Genomic DNA, 21,133 nt, shown 5'->3' on the forward strand with positions numbered 1-21,133 from the left:
TCAAAAACAAAACAAACAAACAAACAAAGAATCCAGAATCCAAACTGGAGGTGTGAGTCCCTGCCCCCACCCCCCCACCCTTGCAGCCCCAGGCAGTTTTCTGTCTGGTTCCCTGCTGTGGAGGGGGGCTCTCTGCATCCCCCTGCTGGCTAGCTATCCACCCCATGTTTCCTTAGGCGGTGCTTCTTAGCTTCTGGTACCTTATATGACCCCCATCAGTGTGGTGGTGTTTTCTTGTCCTCTCACAGGGCGGCTCAGAGCCTCTTCTCTGCAGCGCTTCATGGCCACCGGTGTCCTGAAGTTGGAGGCAGAGGCCCAGTCACTCCTTTCTGGCTCACTCTCCTATTTCTTTTTCCTTATCCCCTACAGGCCTTGCCCTTCTCACATCTTATCCTGGCCACAGGCAGCACTGGGCCCTTCCCTGGCAAGTTTAACGAGGTGTCCTGCCAGCAGGCAGCCATCCAGGCCTATGAGGACATGGTGAAGCAGGTGTGTCACACTGACGGATGTGAGAGTGCCAGGGGCCACAGCTGGGGCTCAGGTCGGGAGATTGTGAGAGGACATCAGTGCTGGATAAACAGCCTTGGGGGAAGCAAGAGTTGCTACAGCGAGATTCTCTCAGAGTTCCTGTGTGTGTTGTGCTGGTGTATCACCCACCGGCTTGTCTCACCTGTCACCTCTCCCATCCCACCTGCTTTGTGTGGCTCCATGAGACAGGTTTCCCCAGTGAGCCTTTGAGGTGGGGAGGAGATCCATCTGGAGCCCAAATATGGACAGAGCTCTGTCCTTCTTTGGCCACGAAGGCACGTGGGTATGTTTCACGGTCTGGTCCCTCCTTCTGCAGATCCAGCGCTCCCAGTTCATCGTGGTGGTGGGAGGTGGCTCTGCCGGAGTAGAGATGGCAGCAGAGATTAAAACCGAGTATCCTGAGAAGGAGGTGAGGCAAGACCCTTGGCTATGAAATCTCAGCAGGCATTGGCTTTGCTTGCTTTCTTTTTGGAAAAAAAAAAGTATGTATTATATATGCTTGTTTGTTTGTTTAGTGGTGTGCGTGTGCGTGCGTGCGTGCGTGCGTGCATGCATGTGTTGTGTGTGTGCGTGTGCGTGTGCGTGCGTGCGTGCGTGCGTGTGTGCGCGCGCGCGCGCATGTGCACAAGTGCCATTGTGTGTGAGTGTGGCAGTCAGAGGATAACCTGTGGGAGTCGGTTTTCTCCTTCCACCTTGTGTACCCTGGGGATTGAACTCACGTAGTCATGTATCGGGACAAGCACCTTTACCCTACCAGCCATCTCTCCACCCCAGCAACGCCAGGACTTATGCTCAGGCCCTGGGAGACTGGAGCTCCGCTGGCATACGCAGAGCATGTTTTCCATCTTGTATAAAAAGCAATTCCACGAGCAGTTTCCCCACACAGTGAGGGACAGTCTCCTACTTAGGCTCCTGGCTATGGAGAACCCCAAATATGGGGGGAGAGGAGGGCCAGGGAGATGTCTCATAAACCCAAACCTCTCGTTTGGGATGACGCCTGGACGTTCTTTGATAACCTCTTTCTTTCTGGGAGGCTTCTTAGTGTGTCTGGTTGTCAGTCCTCACCCTGGACAGCTATGTCGGGGTCCATGCTCAGGGCATTGGGAGAGCTGCCCACACCAGGGAAGCACTGGTTCTCAGTTTCTTCTACCCATGGAAGGGTGGCGACAGCTCGCTCTGACTCTTAATGCTGGAGAGATAGTCGCCAAGCTTGGCACCCTAGAGCAAGAAGGGTCTAAGCGTCTTAGGTGGTAAGGGTTAAATGATAGTTGTAGTGATGGGTTTTGCAGGGCTGGTACCTTATGTGGGTCAGCCTTGGCTCAGGTGGGTCAGCCTTGGCTCATGTGGGTCAGCCTTGGCTCATGTGGGTCAGCCTTGGCTCATGTGGGTCAGCTTTTTCAAGCCACACAGAGCCCACGCACAGTGCTCTCCTCCCTCAGGAAAGACAGTTGGCTTCGAAAAGGAAAATCAATCCCGGGTAATTTAATTATATGCTTACTCTCTGACAAATGGTTGGAAATTATGGTGACTGATGGATGTAGTTAAAGTATTCATTTTGATTCATGAGTGTTGTGTAGGGGAAAACCAGCCGACCGCTGCTTGTTCTCAGTGCTTCTGTGGTGAGAGGAGCGCGTCTCTCTCAACACTGACCGGCCTTACTAACACCAGTGGGGTGTCCCACAATGCAGTTCAAACCAACTGCCTGGAATCGGCACATACCATCGATCAAGCCCCACAAGGTCGTTCGCACCTCAGATGACGGTGGAGTAGTGGGTCCCAGGCTCACCAGCACTGCCACCTGACCCAGCCGTAAATGGAAAGGTCCTCCTAGCAGGCTTTATAGTGGCCAGAGTGGCTTATAGACCCCAGAGATGCAGCTTGCTTACTGTCTTATGGTGTAACTGCTGTGGAGAGACCCTGTGACCATCACAGCTTTTGTTTTAAGAGATTTATTTATTTATTTATTTATTTATTTATTTATTTATTTATTGGTTTTTCGAGACAGGGTTTCTCTGTGTAGCCCTGGCCGTCCTGGAACTCACTCTGTAGACCAGGCTGGCCTCGAACTCAGAAATCCGCCTGCCTCTGCCTCCCAAGTGCTGGGATTAAAGGCGTGCACCACCACCGCCCGGTGAGATTTATTTATTTTTTTATTTGATGTGTATGGGCGTTTTGCCTACATGTATGTCTGTGCACCGTGTCAATGCAGTGCCCGTGGAAGCCAGAAGTGGGCCTAGGATTCCCTAGAACTGGACTCACAGACAGTCGTTAGCTGCTATGTGGGTTGCAGAGAATGGAACCAGGGCCTCTATCCGAACAGCAAATGCTCTTAACCACTGAGCCATCCAGTGAGCCTCTCCAGGCATGACCAAGACAACTCTTTTTTTTTTTTTTCCGAGACAGGGTTCCTCTGTGTAGCCCTGGCCGTCTTGGAACTCACTCTGTAGACCAGGCTGGCCACGAACTCAGAAATCCGCCTGCCTCTGCCAGACAACTCTTATAAAGGACAGCATTTAATTGAGGCTGGCTTACCGTTCTGAGGTTCAGTCCGTTATCACCATGGCGAGAAGCATGGCAGTGAGCAGGAGGAGGAGCTGAGAGGTCTACATTTGGATCTGCAGGATGAGACAGTGAGACACACTTGGCCTGCCTTGTGCTTCTGAAACTTCAAGACTCACATTCCCCCCCAGTGACACACTTCCTCCAACAATGCCACAGTTCCTATGAGTCTAAGGGGCCATTTTCATTCAAACTACCACACTTAAACGATGACCGACTCAACCCGACCACAAAGGATATTTTAAAGGACACAGATGGGGCTGGAGAGATGACTCTGTGGTTAAGAGCTCAGACTGCTCTTGCAGAGGACCCAGGCTTGGTTCTCAGCACCCACATCTGAGACTCACACTGCCAGTAACTCCAGCTCCAGGGGATCAGATGCCCTCTTTTGGATTCAGCGGGCACTGCACTCAACATGCACATATCCACAAACAGACACCTCTACACATAACTACAAATTAATAAAGTAAGCCTTTGAAGGACATAAATGAACAGCCAGATAAGGAGGTCCCAAGCACAGGGGCCTCTTTCTCCATGAAGTTGGGGTGTGCCAATGGTCATGCATGTACAGGCTCTCCGAGCCCTGAGGGGGGAATTTTTGAAGGCTTCGTTGGGGAGCCATGATGAACCGTGGAATCCCAACTCAAGCTCCCTTCTGCTTCCTGGGGGATTGGGGCAGGGACTCGAAGCTCCCATCATGGTTTGAGTCTGAAGTTGTTGTCTCATCAGGATGAAGGATGAGCCTGTCACTCAGGAAGTTCCAAGGCACTCAGCAGTTTTATCATTCAGAGAACCACAAAGAGCTCAGAAAGCTCTGGGTTGGGAGTTGCAGCCGACTGTCAGAACACAGGGCATTCCCAGCACCAGAAGGGCTTAAGAAGAGCTCTGTGTCAGCAACCAGGGACAGACGGGGCTATTCTTGCCATGCCTCATGGGTAAAGACTGAAGTGGTATATTTCAGCTAACTCGGTATAAGATCTGTGTTGCATTGGTAGGCATGGAAGAGCCCTATAGAAGCCACCCATGATTGTGGGATTGGCACGTACCGAGTTACCTTCCTCATCATATTTTTATTTAGAGCCAAGCACAGTGGCACTAACCTTTAATTCCAACACTCAGGAGGCACAGGCAGGAGGATCTCTGTGAGTCTGAGGCCAATCTGGTCTACCTAGCTAGTTCTGGGACAGCCAGGACTACATAGAGCCGTGGTTCTCAACCTTTCTAATGCCACGACCCTTTAATACAGTTCCTCATGTTGTGGTGACCCCCCCAACCGTAAGATTACTTTCATTGCTACTTCCAAACTGTAATTTTGCTATTGTTATGAATCATCATGTAAATATCTGGTATTTCTGATGGTCTTAGGTGACCCCTAAGGGTTGAGACCCACAAGTTGAACACCACTCACAAAGAGATCCCGTCTTAAAAAAAAACCCAAAACCAAAAAACAAACAAACAAACACCAAAATAGCTGGGCAGTGGTGGTGCTCGCCTTTAATCCCAGCACTTGGGAGGCAGAGGCAGGCGAATTTCTCTCTCTCTCTTTTTTTTCTTGTGGTTTTTCAAGACAGGGTTTCTCTGTATAGCCTTGGCTGTCCTGGAACTCACTCTGTAGACCAGGCTGGCCTTGAACTCAAAAGTCTGCCTGCCTCTGCCTCCCAAGTGCTGAGACTAAAGGCTTGCACCACACCGCCCGAATGTGAATTTCTGAGTTTGAAGCCAGCCTGGTCTACAAAGTGAGTTCCAGGACAGCCAGGGCTACACAGAGAAACCCTGTTTCGAAAAACCAACCAACCAACCAACCAAGCAAACCCAAACCAAACCTAACCAAAACAAACAAAAAGCCAAAATAAAATAACTTTAAAGTTTTATTTAGCAGGATGGTAGGGTGGTAGTGGCACATGCTTCTAATCCCAGCACTCAGGAGGCAGAGGCAGGCAGATCTCTGAGTTTGAGGCCAGCCTTGTCTACAGAGCTTCAGGACAGAGAAACCCTGTCTTGAAAACCTAAATAAATAAGTAAATAAATAAATAGATAAGTAAGCAAACAAATAAATAAATAGAACTTGGTTAGTGTTGCTATCAGCCTGGTATTCACATTGGAATGCCAGCCGCTTATATAGTGATTATACAATTGTATATCCTGAAGGAATTGTCCCTTTGCCTTAGGTGAGGTGTGGGTTTGTACAGGGACACGTGGATGGTCCTCTGGTTTAGGAGCACTGAGTCCTGGGTACTGAGTCCTGAGTACCGAGAGGTGGGCTGGGGCCCTGAACCCTGCAGAGTTCATCGCTGATGCTCAGTTTCCTCAGTATTACATGGGAAGTGTAGGAGAGGGGACTCGGAGACTTCCCTCTGAAGCCCCGTGTTTTTTGTTGTTTTTTTTTTTTTTTTGTCCCAGGTTACTCTTATCCACTCCAAAGTACCCCTGGCCGACAAGGAGCTCCTGCCCTGTGTGCGGCAGGAAGTGAAGGAGATCCTCCTCCGGAAGGGTGTGCAGCTGCTGCTGAGTACGTGAGACTTCACCCCCGCCCCCACGCGCCGTCACCCCACCTCCCACCCCCCGCCGTCCCCGGGACTGCTGATGCACTGCCCAGAGCCCCAGCCATGGCGGCCGGTAGGGGCGGTATATCCATGCAGGCTCCCCCTTTCCCACTGTATCCGGAATACTGTAGGGCTTCTCGAGCCGGCTTGAGCTGCTTCCAGCTGGAGTCGCGGGGTGCAGCAGTTCCCCGCCGGAGCTTAGGACAAGGACAGGGGGATGCTATGTACCGAAATGAGTTAACTTCTTCCAAAGGATCGGCCCTTGTTTTCACTTTTGATGTGTCTGTGGAAGAGGGAACAGCTTTGTAATCCGAGGCATTGAATGTGTCTGTCTGTCTGTCTGTCTGTCTGTCTGTCTGTCTGTCTCCCTCCCTCCCTCCCTCCCTCTCTCTCTCTCTCTCTCTCTTTGTCTCTCAGGTTTTTTTGAGACAGGGGTTCTCTGTGTAGCTGTCCTGGAACTCACTCTGTCCATCAGGCTGGCCTCGAACTCAGAGAACCGCCTGCCTCTGCCCTCCCAAGTGCTGGGACCGAAGGTGTGTGCCACCACCACCCTGCTTTCTGAGTGTGGCTTTTTTGTCCAGAGCAGGAAGGGACAGAACTTCCCAGCATTTGGAGTGGGATGGCACCTGGGTGTCACCTTCATGTTCTCTCAGACGGCTGTGAGGTGGTTGCTATGGAAACCCCTCTCAGCTATCACAGCCTCCATTGGTAACTGGTCATGGAGGACTGGAAGTGCTTTATTTCAGACAGGTTTCTTCACTTTGCCGTTTGCTATCCATATATCCATCCATCCATCCATCCATCCATCCATCCATCCGTTCTTTGAAATTTATCTTATGTGCGTGTGGATGTTTTGTGTGTGTACCATGCGTGTGCCTGGTGCCTCTGGAGACCAGAGGAAGGAATCAGATCCCCTTGAACTGGAGTCACAGACGGTTTTTAGCATCTGTTTGAATGGTGGGAATCAAACCTGGATCCCCTGGAAGAGTACCAGTGTTCTTAACCACTGAGCCCTCTCTCCAGCCCCTCCGTATAGATGTCTATTTAGTTTTGAGAAAGAGTATATCATGTAGACCAGACTGATCTTACGGCCTTAAACTGTGTAGCCGAGGAGAACTTTGAGCGTCTAATCCTCCTGCCTCCATTTCCAGAGTACCGACCGGCATACACTACATGCTTAGTTGATGTGGCGCTGGGTATAGACACAGGGCTTTCTGCATGTTCTGCAAGCCCCCTACCAATTGAGAGAGATCCTTTCTCTGCTTTCTGATGTATGCTGTACCGAGAGGCCCTCTGCTTAGGATGGGCAAGCTGCCGTCCAGAGAAGGGAGGGGCCTTCCATTGAGTGGCGTTTCCTAGAAATCGGGAAGCTTGGCTTTTAATTCCCCCTAGCAGCTTCCTGGGACTTTTCTCCAGATGGATCCCTTGGGCACAGATGTCCAGGTCCTGCTGCTCGGGACACTGGACGGAGGGAGAGTCATGAGGGAGTACTCAAGTTCCCCTTGGTCTACCGTGGTGTGTGTGTGCGCGCGGGCTTCTGCCAGTTTCCCATCACGGAACCCTCCACAGGTGAGCGGGTGAGCAACCTGGAGGAACTGCCTCGCAATGAGTATCGGGAGTACATCAAGGTGGAGACGGACAAGGGCACGGAGGTGGCCACCAACCTGGTGATTGTGTGCAATGGCATCAAGATCAACAGCTCTGCCTACCGCAGTGCCTTCGGTGAGTGAGCGGCCCAGATCGTTGCTCCGTAAGCTGCTCTGGCGTTTGGACACACCCCCATAGCCCTGGCCACCCGAACCAGCACCCTTCGTCTCCTCCTTTTATCCCAGAAGTTCATTAGACCTTGAACTTTAAATTCAGGTGAGCCAAGCCCAGCTGCTCCCCCAAACCCTCCAGCTTTGAGGCCAGAATCCCCCGAGGTGAGTGCTTCCCCCTAGTGGCGAGAGATGGGAACAGGCTTCAGGCAGGCCCGCCTCTTTTGCTTTTTGCTCTCATGGAGGAAGCCCAGAAAGTGACAAGTCAGGCTTTTCTCCGTCCACAGGTACCCTGCTTTCTCCAAACCCAGATCCAAGCATTGAGCCACTTCATTCCGAACTTCCATTTGGGGAGCTGGGACCTTAATATGGCCTCGTCTCTCAAAGTTCAGTAGTTAGACAGTAGACTGTTGCATGTTTAAGCATCTACATAGGAGAGTAAGACTCAGGGGCCAAACTCCTCTATGGTTGCTCTGCATCTCCAGGTACCTGTCATTCACCTCCGAGCATCCTTCCCTGACCAGTCTCTGCCAGGTCTAAGAGGATGTTAATTTTCAATCCAGAAGAAAGCCAGTCCACAGGGGTAGTGGGCAAAAAAAAAAAAAAAAAAAAAAAAAAAAAAAAAAAAAAAAAAAAAAAAAAACCCTCAAGAGTTTAACACCTTATTATTCTATTGTATTTCCAAAGATAAGTTCCTTTAGATCCCTTTAAGGGAAGTTGTTTGTCATTCAGGAATGGCCTGCATGTATTTTGAAATTCTGATGGGAAGCTAGGGGACTTGCAGAGAGCTCTCTCTGTGTTTTGTATGAGGGGGGACCTTCCAGTGCTGTGCCTCTGTTCCTGTGGGGTTAGGCTTGCTTCGGCAGGCAGGGTCTTGGGTGGGGACTTCAGGCTGGATGATAGCATGTGGGGGGATGTTACTTCTTAGCGCGTACCTCCAAAGTGACTGGACCCATACCCTGTACTCATCCTCCTATTCGGGAGGCGACTTAAACATGGCGTCGTCTTGCCCAGCAGAGAGTAGGCTGGCCAGCAACGGTGCTCTGAAAGTGAACGAGTTCCTCCAGGTGGAAGGTTACAGGCATATCTATGCCATTGGTGACTGTGCCGATATCAAGGAGCCCAAGATGGCCTATCATGCTGGCCTGCATGCCAACATCGCCGTGGCCAACATTGTCAACTCCATGAAGCAGAGACCCCTCAAAGCCTACAAGCCAGGTAAGGAAAGCGTGGGTACTTTACGGTTGTTGAAGTTTGGGATTAGACCACCAGATTGCAGGGCTCAGCACAAAATCTCTTTAAAACCAAACATGCCTTTGGCTGTAGCTCCGTGGTAGAATGCTTGCCTGGCACACTGAAGCCCTGACATCGCTGCTACAAAGGAGGCTAGGAAGATGGCTCAGTCAGTGAGGAGTTTACAAGGAGGGCCCTAGTTTGATGCCTAGAACACATGTTAAGAAAAAGACAAGTGCTGGGCAGTGGTGGCTCACACCTTTACTCCCAGCACTTGGGAAGCAGAGGCAGGCGGATTTCTGAGTTTGAGGCCAGCCTGGTTTACAGGGCTACACAGAGAAACCCTGTCTCGAGAAACCAAAAAGAAAAAAGAAAAAAGGAACAAAAAAAAAAAAGGAAAAAGACAAAAAATTGGGCCTTGTGGTCAGAAAAGAAAAAAAAATCCAGTTTTAAAAAAAAAAATGTGAATGTCACCTGAAGAATGATAGCCCAGGTTGTCCCCTGTCCTCAGTACACAAGCACATGCACCAAACATCTGACTTGCTTTTTTAAAGGGTATGCATGGCTGCTGTACACACACACACACACACACACACACACACACACACACACGCACACACACACACACGTGCACACACACGCTTTGCTGGAGGCTGGAGTCTCAAGCATTGGGCCTGCATCCCCCAAACATCATCTTGCTTTGTGCATCTGCCTCCTAGGTGCGCTGACATTCCTCCTGTCCATGGGCAGAAACGATGGCGTGGGCCAGATCAGTGGCTTCTACGTAGGCCGCCTCATGGTGCGGCTGGCCAAGAGCAGGGACCTCTTCATCTCCACAAGCTGGAAAACCATGCGGCAGTCTCCACCGTGACAGGGGGGCTGCGTGGGAGTCGAGGTACCGCTCGGAGGGGTGACAGACCGCTTGACGAAGGACACCCTTCTGACAGGTGCCAAGGGCGGAGCTCTTTGTCTGGATCATGGTGTCTGTCAGTCGTGTGCTGGCTGGAAATACAGTTTGGGTAAAGCCGGAAATGAGAGACAGAGAGTAAAAGGGGGAGGCATTAAAAAAAAAAAAAAAAAGAAAAATTAGCCTAGAAGATTCGTTCCGGGGTCGGAAGGTCTGCCTGCAGCTGTGCTAGCGGGAGGGTTTCAGGGAGGCAGAGGGGGCTTCGCTCTCCTGTTAGGCTTATGTCTGTGTGTGCACATGAAGGCGTTAGGCTTTGAGAGAACTGTGCCGAGCTCTTGTTGGGCAGAGCTGGACTCCTCTAGCCGGCTCCTCATAGTATAGTATAGTAAAGAGACCCCGCAGCACAAAACCAAGGAGGGGTACTGGGGTAGGGAAGCTTGTCTATCTCACAGGTTATTAACTGGGGCCTCATTTCTCTCACCCTAAGTATGGTTAGTACCTGCACTCTGCCTTCTCCTCTTTCCTTCCCTCCTAACAACACTCACACAGCCTGTACAGAATCTCTCTCTGCCCCCACAGTGTCTACCTACATTATTCAGATCCCCTCAAACTGCTTCAAACTGCCTCAGTCTCTTCTGGTACCTCGGGACCCGTCCTTAACCTTCATGAGCCTTTATTTCCATATTCGGCTTGAACAGGATGTCATAGGTACATTTACGAAGAGTTAGACAAAATTCCTCTCTTGGCTCACCCCTCCGTGGCTGAAATCTCTTTGGGAAGGGTGGGGGAAGAGAGAAGCCACATCCGCCCCTTCTCCTTACATACTATCAGTTTCTCCCAAGACAGGCCCAAACTGGAAAGCTTTAACCAGCAGGGATGGCAGCCTCGTAGATCTGAAGCAGTACAGATGGACTGCGTCTCTCCCTAGCCTACCCTAGACTATACACCCAAGCCCCTCCTTGAGGCCAGATACAGGTGATGGGGATCTGGATCCACAGATGAGAGTCCCCCGATCCTCCCCGACACCCCACCCTCAGATAAAAACAGTCAAACAAGGCCAGCTGGGACGATCCTTTGAAAAGGGGGAGCAGCTGAACTCCCCCAGGCAGGTGGTTGCTTGCCTCTGAGGACAGCCACTCAAACACCATCCTCACAGGGTGAGGTTTCTATCTGGAGGGGCTGAGACTGAAGCCTGGCTGGCTGCAGGTATCTCAGGATGGAGACCTGTGACTGGGGGACGGTACTGGTTGCTTGATCTCCAGAGACCAGAGGGGCACCTCTGGCTACTTCCTAGTGATTTCCAGGTTACCAACAGTCTGCCGTTAGGGGGTGGGGAGCTACGCTGCTCATTTCCTGGCCAGCATCTGTCACTTGGGCCCTCAGCGGGGCCTCACCATGTCTGCTATAGATTGCTAAGGTGCATGAAGTATATGAAAGACTTCTCTATCCGAGCAGGGAATAGCTACCTGTGCGTGGCCTAGATTGAATGTCTATAGCAGAAGAGGCCGGCAGTCCGCTCTGGTAGATTCGGGCATGACTCTCCCCATCCTGCCTCTCCCTGCTTGCTTCTGGCCTTGGCCTCCGGTTATGGGTGGCAAGAGGACCTTGAGATACGAGCCTCTCTGGTGCTTCCTGCCCATCCCCATTTGGACTGTGACCAAGGTCCGTTCCAGACTGGAGCTGAGCCTCGACTCTCTCTCCCAGAGACTGACCACCCACCGGCAGGCAGCTTTGCCCCTAGCTCTGCTGCTGTGGATGCCAGCCAGCAAGCTCACCCTCTCTGGGGGCAGGATCAGCTACCTGCAGGAAGCCGGCCATGCGGGAGCTTTACAGAGCATGGCGCGGGGACTCTTCAGGGGCAGGCCTTGTGTTATTTCTTTGCAACACTCTGGATGAATCCATCTGTGGGGGAACGCAGTTTTCCAGGAGGAGGAAAATATCGCAATAAAGGGCTATGTTATAAGAAAGACGCTGGATCTTTTATTTTTTTTTTCTTCTCATTTTTCTTTTTCTTTAAAAAAACAAAAAAACCGAACAAACAAAAATCCCGAAGCAAAACCCCTTTAGGTGTAGTTACAAATATTTTAGGCGTCAGGGACGGGACCCTATAACAGAAAAGCACCCCAAGATGTTTTTATCATCTTCTCCACTGAAGGAGACAGCCAGTAAAGCTAGGTGAGCCAGTCACATCCTTTTTCATTTGGAAAAAGGAGGAACCCAAAGATGTAGGAACTTTGAACAGACTTTGTGTGTGTGTGTGTGTGTGTGAGAGAGAGAGTGAGTGTGTAAAAGTCAACGCTATAAATCTAAACAAGGTCTATTTGTTTGTTTGTTTTAAAAAAAGTTCTAAAACAACTGGAAGAAAAACCACATGGAAAGAAACCCCTGGTGGAGACCTGGTTAATTGTGGAAGAGAGGCCCTTTGTAAAGAGAATATAAAACGCTCTGAGCCCCTTCCCCAGGCAGGCAGGACCCGTTCTCGTTCTCGCTGCCGCCTCTGCTCACCCTCTCAGCCACCCTCTGCTCCCATGCCCCGTCACCCTTCTGTAATCCTTTTAAAAAATAAAACCCCCGCTCTTGTGACGTCACACCGATCCTCCTCCTCCTCCTCCTCCTCCTCCTGCTGCTGCTCCGCCGGAGAGAGCTACTTGGTGTCCAGTTTGGCCATCTCCTGCACGTAGATACCGATGCTCTCGCTGTCGAAGAGCAGGAAGTACACATTCTTCAGCGAGGACGAGCTCGAGTCGTCGAAGTGGGCTGAGATGGCCTTGAGGGTCACCTGGGCGGCCGTCTGTTTGGGGAAGCAGTTTCTACGTCCAAAGAAAAGAACAGCCCAGGTCATTCTGGTCCCTGTACCCACTGTGTAATTCTCTCCTAGTCTAGGCTTTCAGTCTTTGTTCTGACAGGGTCTCACTATATGGCCACGGCTAGCCTGGAACTCACCGCCGTGTAGACCAGGCTGGCCATGAACGCAGAGATCTGCCTGCCTCTGCCTTCCAAGTGCTGGGATTCAATGCATGCACCACCACACCCTGCTCTCGGTTTCTTCGTATTCTGGCCCTGGACCCTTGCTTGTACAGTGTGGGACTCACCGTGCATGAGGCCAGTCCACAAAGGACCTTCTCTGGCACTAGCCAAGGGAAGGGCAGGAGTAGGTGGAGATGTCCCCAATGACCTAGATACGGTGACTTCAGCTATGGTCACAGACAGCACTCAGTATGTAAAGGATGCCCCAGGTTTGAACCTGTGACAGCTGACTCAAGGAACTTGACTTTGTAAATTCTGTCAGTTTCACATCTATAGGACCATGTCTTCAAAAATACAAGCATTTTTTTTTTCTTAGCTCCTTCAAAACGAGTTTATATGCTAACTGGATTATCCAACAAAGGGCCTTGAGCAGGTTTCGGGTCCCGATTTATAACCAGGGAATGCTGGTGCTGCTGCTGCTGCTGCTGCTGGTTCACAGACCACACTTTTGATTAGCAAGGCCTGTCTGTGAGCCTGGGGTTTTCTGATTGTGTGTTCTAGCTGAGGACCAAAGGTGGGCATGTAGAGTTTTAATATAGCAGGTTTTCAGAAACAAACACGGGGCATGCTGTGGGGGGATATCTCAGTTGGGTCACATAAGTGTAGAGATCTGAGTTTGATTCTTAGAACAACTATACCAAGGCTGGGTATGGAGATAAAGTGTTTGTAACTCCAGTGCTGGGGAAGTAAAGACAGGTGGAACCCTGTGGTGGTTTGAATAAGCCTGGCCCAGGGAGTGGCACTATTAGGAGGCGTGGTTTTGTTGGAGGAAGTGTGTCACTGTGGGTGTGGGCTTTAAGATCCTCCTCCTAGCTGGGCAGTGGTGGTGCATCCCAGCACTTGGGAGGCAGATGCAACTGGATTTCTGAGTTCGAGGCCAGCCTGGTCTACAGAGTGAGTTCCAGGACAGCCACGGCTACACAGAGAAACCCTGTCTCAGGAAAAAAAAAAAAAAAAAAAAAAAAAAAAAAAAAAAAAAAAAAAAAAAACAAAATAACAAAATAAAAAAATCTTCCTCCTAACCACGTGGGAGCCAGCCTTCTCCTAGCTGCCCTCAGATCAAGAGGTAGAACTCCTCCAGCTAGCCTGCCTACACACTGCCATGTTTCCCACCCTAATGATAATGTATTGCACCTCTGACCGTATAAGCAAGAGCCCATTAAATGTTACCCTTTATAAGAGTTGCTGTGGTCATGGTGTCTTTTCACAGCAATGGATCCCTAAGACAATTCCTGAGACTCACTGGCCAGTTGGCCTGACCTACTTGATTAGTTCAAAACCAGCCAGAGACTCTCTCAAAAAGACAAGGTGGTAAGTCCAACATGGCAGCACAAGCCTTTAATCTTAGCACTGGAGAGGCAGAGGCAGTCAGATCTCTGTGAGTTCGAGGCTAGCCTAGTCTACATATTGAGTTCCAGAATATCTCCTTTTTTTTTTTCTTCCTTTTTTGGTTTTGATTGTTTTTCAATATAGAGTTTTTTCTGTGTAGTCCTGGCTGTCTTGGAACTCACTCTTGTAGACCATGCTGGCCTTGAACTCAGCTGCCTACCTCTGTCTCCCTAGTGTTGGGTGGTGTGTACCACCACCTCCAGGCAAGACCCTATCTCAAACAAACAAACTTCAAACTAAAACAACAGCAACGACAAGACCCAAGGTAGTACACATCTTTAATGTAGGCACTCAGGAGACAGAGTCAGGCAGATCTTTTTTGAGTTTAAGACTAGTTTAATTTACATAGTGAGTTCTAGGCTAGCCTGGACACAGGAAGGCCCTGCCTCAAAACAAAAACAGAATGCATAGCCTAGAGTCATCTGAGAGGAAAAACCTGACTTGAGGAACTGCCCAGATCAAATTGGCCTGTGACCACGTCTGGAGGGGACTGTCTTGACTGATGATTGATAAGGGAGGGCCCGTCCACTGTGGGCGATACCATTCCTTAGGTAGGTGATCTTGGGTTGTATAAAGAAGTGAGTGAGCCAGCAAGCAGTATTTGTCCAAAGTTGCTATTAGACAAGGTCCTGCTTAATTTCAACAATGGACTGTGACTTGAAGGTGTAACCAAATGCATGCTTTGCTTCCCTGAGTTACTGTAGGACAGAGTGTTCTAGAGGGCATTACCTGAGGAATGACACTGGCCTCCACACACACACGTACACAGGTGACATACCATGTGCACTCACAAGTATACCCAAAACTAAAGCGCCACCAGGCCTCACACACGGTGTCTGCCTTTCTGTCTGGACATAGATATCAACACGGCAGGAAAGCTGGACGAGACATGGACTCCTGCCATCCCAGGCTGAGGGCCTGTCTATGTTTGGAAAGTGGGAAATTAGCTTTCTCACTCTATTGCCTACCTAACATTCTGGCCGTGCTGGCGTACCTTGGCCGCGTCTCCTAGAATGGGCAGATAGAATGTGGACATGTTGGCAAGTAGCTGATTCCCAATAGAAAGGCTGGAGACCTCAACTCAGAAACTATGGTCCTACCTGCCACTGGGGAATGGTGGGAAGGCGACGGATTTAAGCTTCTTGTCCTCGGCTGCGGACAGGCAGTTTTTGATGGTCTCTTCCAGCTGTTCTTCACATTTGTCGGAGCCCCACTGGGGGATGTGACAGTGGATGACAAACTTGGCTGCAAGTCCACTGGATTGGCTGACGGCCGCTGGGACACAGGAGAGAAATACAGTAGGTTATTTCCTCAGTCTCACCTGAAGCTGGGTGAGTAGGCTAGGCCTCCCAGGTGACCCTCCCAGGTGACCCCTGGAGGACTAGGAGGTGACACATCCCTGCCACTGCGAGGGATTTGGCAGGAAGCAGAGCTTTAAGCCTTGATGTGACAGCTTATTATTTTTGGTGACAACAGGCCCCAGGTCAGGAATATACACAAAGTGGATCCTAGGGATGGGAATGCATCAGAATCATATCTGACAACTGTGGAAGATTAAATAATGCCATCTCCAAACAACAGAATCCCTGGGTTCTTAACTGTTCCCTGACATGGCCAAGGGCATATTGTGCCTGCAATTAAAGATAATGAAGATGGACTGCCTGGGTTGCCACTGCTTATGTTTAATTGGTGACTTGGTAATCTTACCATAATGGTAGGATTAAAGGAGTATGCCACAATGCCTGGCTGTCTGGCTTGCTTCCCACCCTTCTCCCCCAACCCTCCTACCCCGTCTCTCTGTCTGTCTTTCTTTCTTTCTTTCTCTCTTTCTCTCTCTCTTTCTTTCTTTCTTTTTTTTTGAGTCAATGTTTTTCTGTATAGCCCTGGTTGTCCTGGAACTCGCTTTGTAGACCAGGCTGGCCTCAAACCTGGAGAACCACCCACCTCTGCCTCCCAAGTGCTGGGATTAAAGGCGTGTGCCACCACCACCTGGCAAGGTTTAATTTAAACACATTATTTTCATGGGTATGACGGTTTTTTGCCTGCATGCATATGTTTACTACATGTGTGCAATGCCCAAGGAGACCAGAAGAGGGCAGTATATATGTCTGTGAGCCACTATGTGGATGCTGAGACTTGAACCCAGGTCCTCTGGAAGAGCAGCTGGTGCTCTTAACTGATTGGTTTCACTAGGTATGTGCTCTCTTTCTCAAGAACTTTTTATTCACCTAACTGGCAGGATCTTCCAACACACGTCTAGTGCCCACAAAGCCAGAGCGACAGTGGCAGATCTTGTAAGAACATGGCGACGGACAAGTTTGAGGGAAGTCCCTGTGGCCACCAGTCATCTGTTGCCATGCTTGGTCGTGTCCTTCATGCCCCAGCTCCCTTGGCCGTCTTTTCTGAGCCTTCACCATGGAACTGGGTGACCTGGTTCAGAGATGCTTTGTGTGACGGTGGGATCCTCACTTGGCCATACATCTCGTCATTCAGGCCCACGCTGACATCCTCAGCACAGCGCCCATGGCAGAGACTCAGCACAGACTGGTCTCTGGCTTGGAGAACATGCACGGTGGCACCTGGGCTCCCAGGCGCGTCTGGCAAGGACAGCGGTGTCAGGGCCATTTTACCAGTTCCAAGAGGTTCACATCTTCCGCATGTTACAGTATCTTTGAGAAGGCATGCATCTGGGGCGGGGCGGGGTGGAGTGATAACTCAGCAGTTACAAGCAATGGCTGCTCTCCCAGAGGACTCAGGTTCAATTCCCAGCAGCCGCCTGAAGACTCGCTCACCACTCTCTGTAACTCCAGTTCCAGGGGATCTGACGCCCCACTCTGGCTTTGTGGGCACCAGACATGCGTTGGAAGACCCTGCTATTGAGGTCGTAGTCCAACTTGTCTGGCTAGCTCCCAGAGCTCTGTGCAAAATGGAGTACTACTCCCTTTCTCCGAGGGGTTCCCCTTCTCCACTGACCTTATCTGGAGAGTGTCTCAAGCACAGGTGCCTGATCTTAGAATGACCCGCACAGAGCTTCCTGCAAACACACATCCGTCCCAGCTCAGCCTTTCCAGAGTATGATAATGAGGTACTGTGTTATGACCAATCAGCTCACCCGTATGGTAATTCGGGAACCCTCTCCCTGAAGGGTCTCCGGAAGTCTTTCCATCAAGCTCACGGCCGTCCGAACCCCGCTCCCCCGCTTCTACTTCCTCTGCCCTCATGGGCTGGAGGCCAGTGACCCCCCAGGAGAAGGGAGACCCACAGATATGCAGGTGATACACTTACATACATGTGGGCAAAATACCCATGCATAGGAAATAAAAAACAAAAGGCATTCATCTCGTAGTTGCTCTCGGCCTGTAGGACACAGAAATAAAATGCATGTCCTTCTCCGCCTCTGGAGATCAGGTCCCATGAGCCCCTCTGTGTGAGGATTTAGTCAGTGCCGGGTGGCCAGACTTCAGAAGTGCTGGCTTGCAACTCTCCTTCACTAGCCACTAGCGCGATGTGATGGTTTTTCTTCGTCCCACCTGTGGTGGTTTGCATGAGAACAGCCCGCTATAGGCTGTCCTTTCAAATGCTTGGCCTCCAGTTGGTGGAACTATGTGGGAAGGGTTAGGATGCATGGCCTTGTTGGAAGATGGTGTGTCCCTGGGAACAGGTTTTGAGGTTTCCAAAGCCCACGCCATTCCCAGGCTAGCTTTCTCTCTGCCTCCTGCGTGTGGATCAAGATGTAAGCTCTCGGCTACTGTTCTAGAACCATGCTTGCCTGCTTGTCTGCTGCCATGATGGTCAGACTACTCACCCTTGGAAACGGTAGGCCCCCAATAAGCTGTTCCTCCTGGAAATTGCTTGATTGTGGTGTTTTCTCCCCACAATAGGAAAATAAGTAACCAAGACACCATCCAGCCAATGCCAAGGGCAAGAGCAGAATGTGCTGCCTTCCTTTCTTTCCTTCTTTCTTTCCTTCTTTCTTTCCTTTTTTCTTTCTTTCTCTCCTTCTTTCTCTCTTCCTTCCTTCCTTCCTTCCTTCCTTCCTTTCTTTCTTTCTTTCTTTCTTTCTTTCTTTCTTTCTTTCTTTCTTTCTTTCTCTCTTCTTTTTTGGTTTTTTGAGACAGGGTTTCTCTGTGTAGCCCTGGCTGTCCTGGAACTCACTCTGTAGACCAGGCTGGCCTCGAACTCAGAAATCCGCCTGCCTCTGCCTCCCAAGTGCTGGGATTAAAGGCGTGTGCCACCACCGCCCGGTATATGCTGCCTTTCTTGTGAGGCAAGGTTGATTACCCTCCTTATTTTGAAATTTAAATTTTTCTCTTTCTTAGGGAAAATTATTATTTGTGTGTGTGTGTGTGTGTGTGTACACGTGCGCACACGTGTAAGCCACAGTACACACACATCAAAGGAAAACACAGGGGAAACTACAGTCACTTCTTCCACTAAGAGGATCCCAGGGGCTGAGCTCAGGTTTTTAAGCCCACGGCCAGAACATTCACTGGCTGAGCATTCTCCCCGGCTCAGGCTGCCAGGTTATTATAGATGGCCACCTCTCTCTCTCCTGTCTGACAGCTTTAAGGATTCTAACCCTGGACCAATTAACACGTGGGCCAGGTTTGCGATTCACTTTCATTTGTTTTGTCCAACCTGAACTTGCATTTAATTCTGGAAAGTTCCCTGAGAAGAATTCTTTAGCAAGGGTTGAAGAGATGGCTCAGCGGTTAAGAGCACTGACGGCTCTTCCAGAGGTCCTGAGTTCAATCCCCAGCAACCACATGGTGGCTCACAACCATCTGTAATGGGATCTGATGTCCTCGTCTGGCATGTAGGTGTACATGGAGACAGAGTAATCATCATCATCATAATCACAACTTTTTTTTTTTTTTTCTTCCCGAGACAGGGTTTCTCTGTGTAGCCCTGGCTATCCTGGAACTCTGTAGACCAGGCTGGCCTCAAACTCAGAAATCCATCTGCCTCTGCCTCCCAAGTGCCGGGATCAAAGGCGTGCGCTAATAATAACTCTTTAGTTACAACTTCACCATTCGCTCACAACTTCCAAATTCTGCTAAGAAACACGCCAAAGCTTCTTGTCCTGTATTTGGGATGCTTTTCTCCCACAGTTCCAGGCATCTCCTGGGAGCCTCCTCTGACCCTGAGACGGCAGAGGCCAGCAGAGGGCATCAGATCCCTTGGACCTGGAGTTACAGACTGAGCTGACTGGAGGCTGCTGGGAATTGAACCCTGGTCCCCTGGAGCCATCTCTCCAGTCCCGGCTATGGGAGTTTTACTCTGGCTTTCTTCCCTAGTGATGGGAATCGAACCTGAGGCCTCAACGCCTGCGAGGTGAGTGCAGTACTGCTGGGAAGCCACCTAATTCCTCATGGGGATTCTTACTGCTTTGAGCAATAGTCAAGCTCGGCAGCTTTAATCCACAGAGCCATCTTGCTGCCTCGTGCCACCAAGGTCCTCTGCCTCACCTCAAGCCAGAAACCATCCAGCCTTGGACTGACAGAACCCAAGATGAATCTTTCCCCTATTAAATTGATTTTCTCAGGCCGTTTGTCATGGTGATGGGATGCTGACACAAATATTATTCGGTCACAAAAAAGAGGAGAGGGGAAGATATAGTCTACAACATATATGAAATTAAGAAATACTATGGCCGCTATAAGACGCCAGACACAGAGGGCCAGTCACTGTATGACTGCATTTATATGAAATGTTCAGTCCAATTGAATCCACGGGGACAGGAAGTAGATTTGGTCAGAGGTGGTAAAGTAGATAGTGCAGTGTACAACATTGTAGAAGCATTTGCTACCACTGGATTACATATATGGGGTAAATTTTATGTTCTGTGTATCTTGCTGCACACGTGCAAAACTAACACAAATAATCCAGAAACCATTTAGTGTTGACCTCTGCTCCTCATGACCATGAGGGATCCACGAGTCCTCAGAGCATAGGAAACTACCTACACCCACTGTTCAAATTCACAGCGGTGCTAAAGTAGCTCCCCCAACCCTGTGCATGCATGTGCATCCCTGTGTGTGTGCCCATGTGTGTGTGTGTGTGTGTGTGTCTGTGCATGTGTGTTTCTGTTGTGTGTGTGTTTGTCTGTGCGCGCATGCGTGTGTGTCTGTGCATGTGTCTCTGTGTGTCTGTGCATGTGCTTCTCTGTATGTGTGCGCAGTTGTGTGTGTGTATGTGTGTCTGTGCATCTCTCTGTATGTTTAGAGGCTGGAGAGAAGACTCAGTGTCACCTTCAGGAACACTGTCCACCTCCTCTGAGATGGACTGTCACCGGCCCAGAATTCTCCAAATAGATTAGACTAGCTGGCCAATGAGCTCCTGGGATCCTCCTGCCTCCACCACCACCTCACCAATGGAGTCACAAACCTATCACATCGAATGTGCTTGGCTTTTTTTTTTTTTTTTTTAACATGTTCTAAGGGTGGCACATCCTGTTGTCTACAGTGGCCATGTATGGATGTGGGAGGCTGGAGGTCGCAAGGATGGAGTCGAGGCAGGCTGAGCTGCAGCCCCGTCCCACACTCACCTTCAGCAACTTCCAAAGGGCCTTGAGACTTGCGGAGCTCCTTTACTGTTTCCAAGAACTCCTTACCCCCAGCCTTTTCCAAGGCTTTCCCTGCAAAGGAGAACAGTGGGGCCGCGGTGAATGTTCTTTCAATAGAATCTCACTGTTGTCCGTGTTAGGTCAGGAGAAGCTCAGGTTATCAAGGGTGACCTGGCTCGTTTGTAACACTGGTTTGCCAGTGGTCACTGGCGGCGGTCTAAGCAGCGCTCTATGCAGGATGACGAGCTTTGTCAAAGGGCCCCCAACTCCCACCTCACCCCTCCTCCCACATCTCTGTCTCCCTCTCTTGTGTTGCTGTGTATGGAGCCTTCGACTTCCCTCTTGCTAAGCATTGTCACCTTCCACAGATCCATGTCCCAGCAGGGCGGAACACCCCAGTCTGAAAATCCAGAATCAAAACCTTTCCAAATGTCAACACAACATGGCCCATCCAAGATTCCATACCCAGTCTCGTGTGATGGGTGGGTCACTGTGCCATGTGTGAGACACAGGAGGGGACCCCATCTCTCTTGGGTTGTGCGGAAGGGGTCGTGTGTTGTTAAAACAAGGTTCAAATCTGTTGATGTCATTATCAGTGTTTTTTTTTTTTTTTTTTTTTTTTTTT

The 21,133-nt window shown here is 50.1% G+C and overlaps 2 protein-coding genes across 10 annotated transcripts in view; one reads left to right on the plus strand and one right to left on the minus strand.

The window, feature by feature from the left end:
* Positions 1-11,494, plus strand: part of Aifm2 (apoptosis inducing factor mitochondria associated 2) — a 21,883-nt gene extending 10,389 nt beyond the window's left edge. For 7 of the 8 annotated variants that reach the window (XM_031346713.1, XM_031346716.1, XM_031346717.1 and 4 more), the window contains 6 exons: positions 370-489; positions 845-937; positions 5,488-5,596; positions 7,200-7,352; positions 8,402-8,605; positions 9,340-11,494. In XM_031346713.1, coding sequence (XP_031202573.1) covers positions 370-489; positions 845-937; positions 5,488-5,596; positions 7,200-7,352; positions 8,402-8,605; positions 9,340-9,491 — 831 coding nt within the window. In that variant the 3' untranslated portion in view covers positions 9,492-11,494. The remainder of the gene's footprint in view (positions 1-369; positions 490-844; positions 938-5,487; positions 5,597-7,199; positions 7,353-8,401; positions 8,606-9,339) is intronic. The other variant, XM_031346720.1, reaches the window with a different exon arrangement.
* Positions 11,481-21,133, minus strand: part of LOC116074310 (core histone macro-H2A.2) — a 49,153-nt gene continuing 39,500 nt past the window's right edge. For both annotated transcript variants that reach the window (XM_031346721.1, XM_031346722.1), the window contains exons 7-9: positions 20,491-20,580; positions 15,044-15,218; positions 11,481-12,337 (exon numbers count right to left, since the gene is read on the minus strand). In XM_031346721.1, coding sequence (XP_031202581.1) covers positions 12,172-12,337; positions 15,044-15,218; positions 20,491-20,580 — 431 coding nt within the window. In that variant the 3' untranslated portion in view covers positions 11,481-12,171. The remainder of the gene's footprint in view (positions 12,338-15,043; positions 15,219-20,490; positions 20,581-21,133) is intronic.

This window comes from Mastomys coucha, unplaced genomic scaffold, assembly GCF_008632895.1.
Source record: "Mastomys coucha isolate ucsf_1 unplaced genomic scaffold, UCSF_Mcou_1 pScaffold3, whole genome shotgun sequence".
NCBI lineage: Eukaryota > Metazoa > Chordata > Mammalia > Rodentia > Muridae > Mastomys > Mastomys coucha.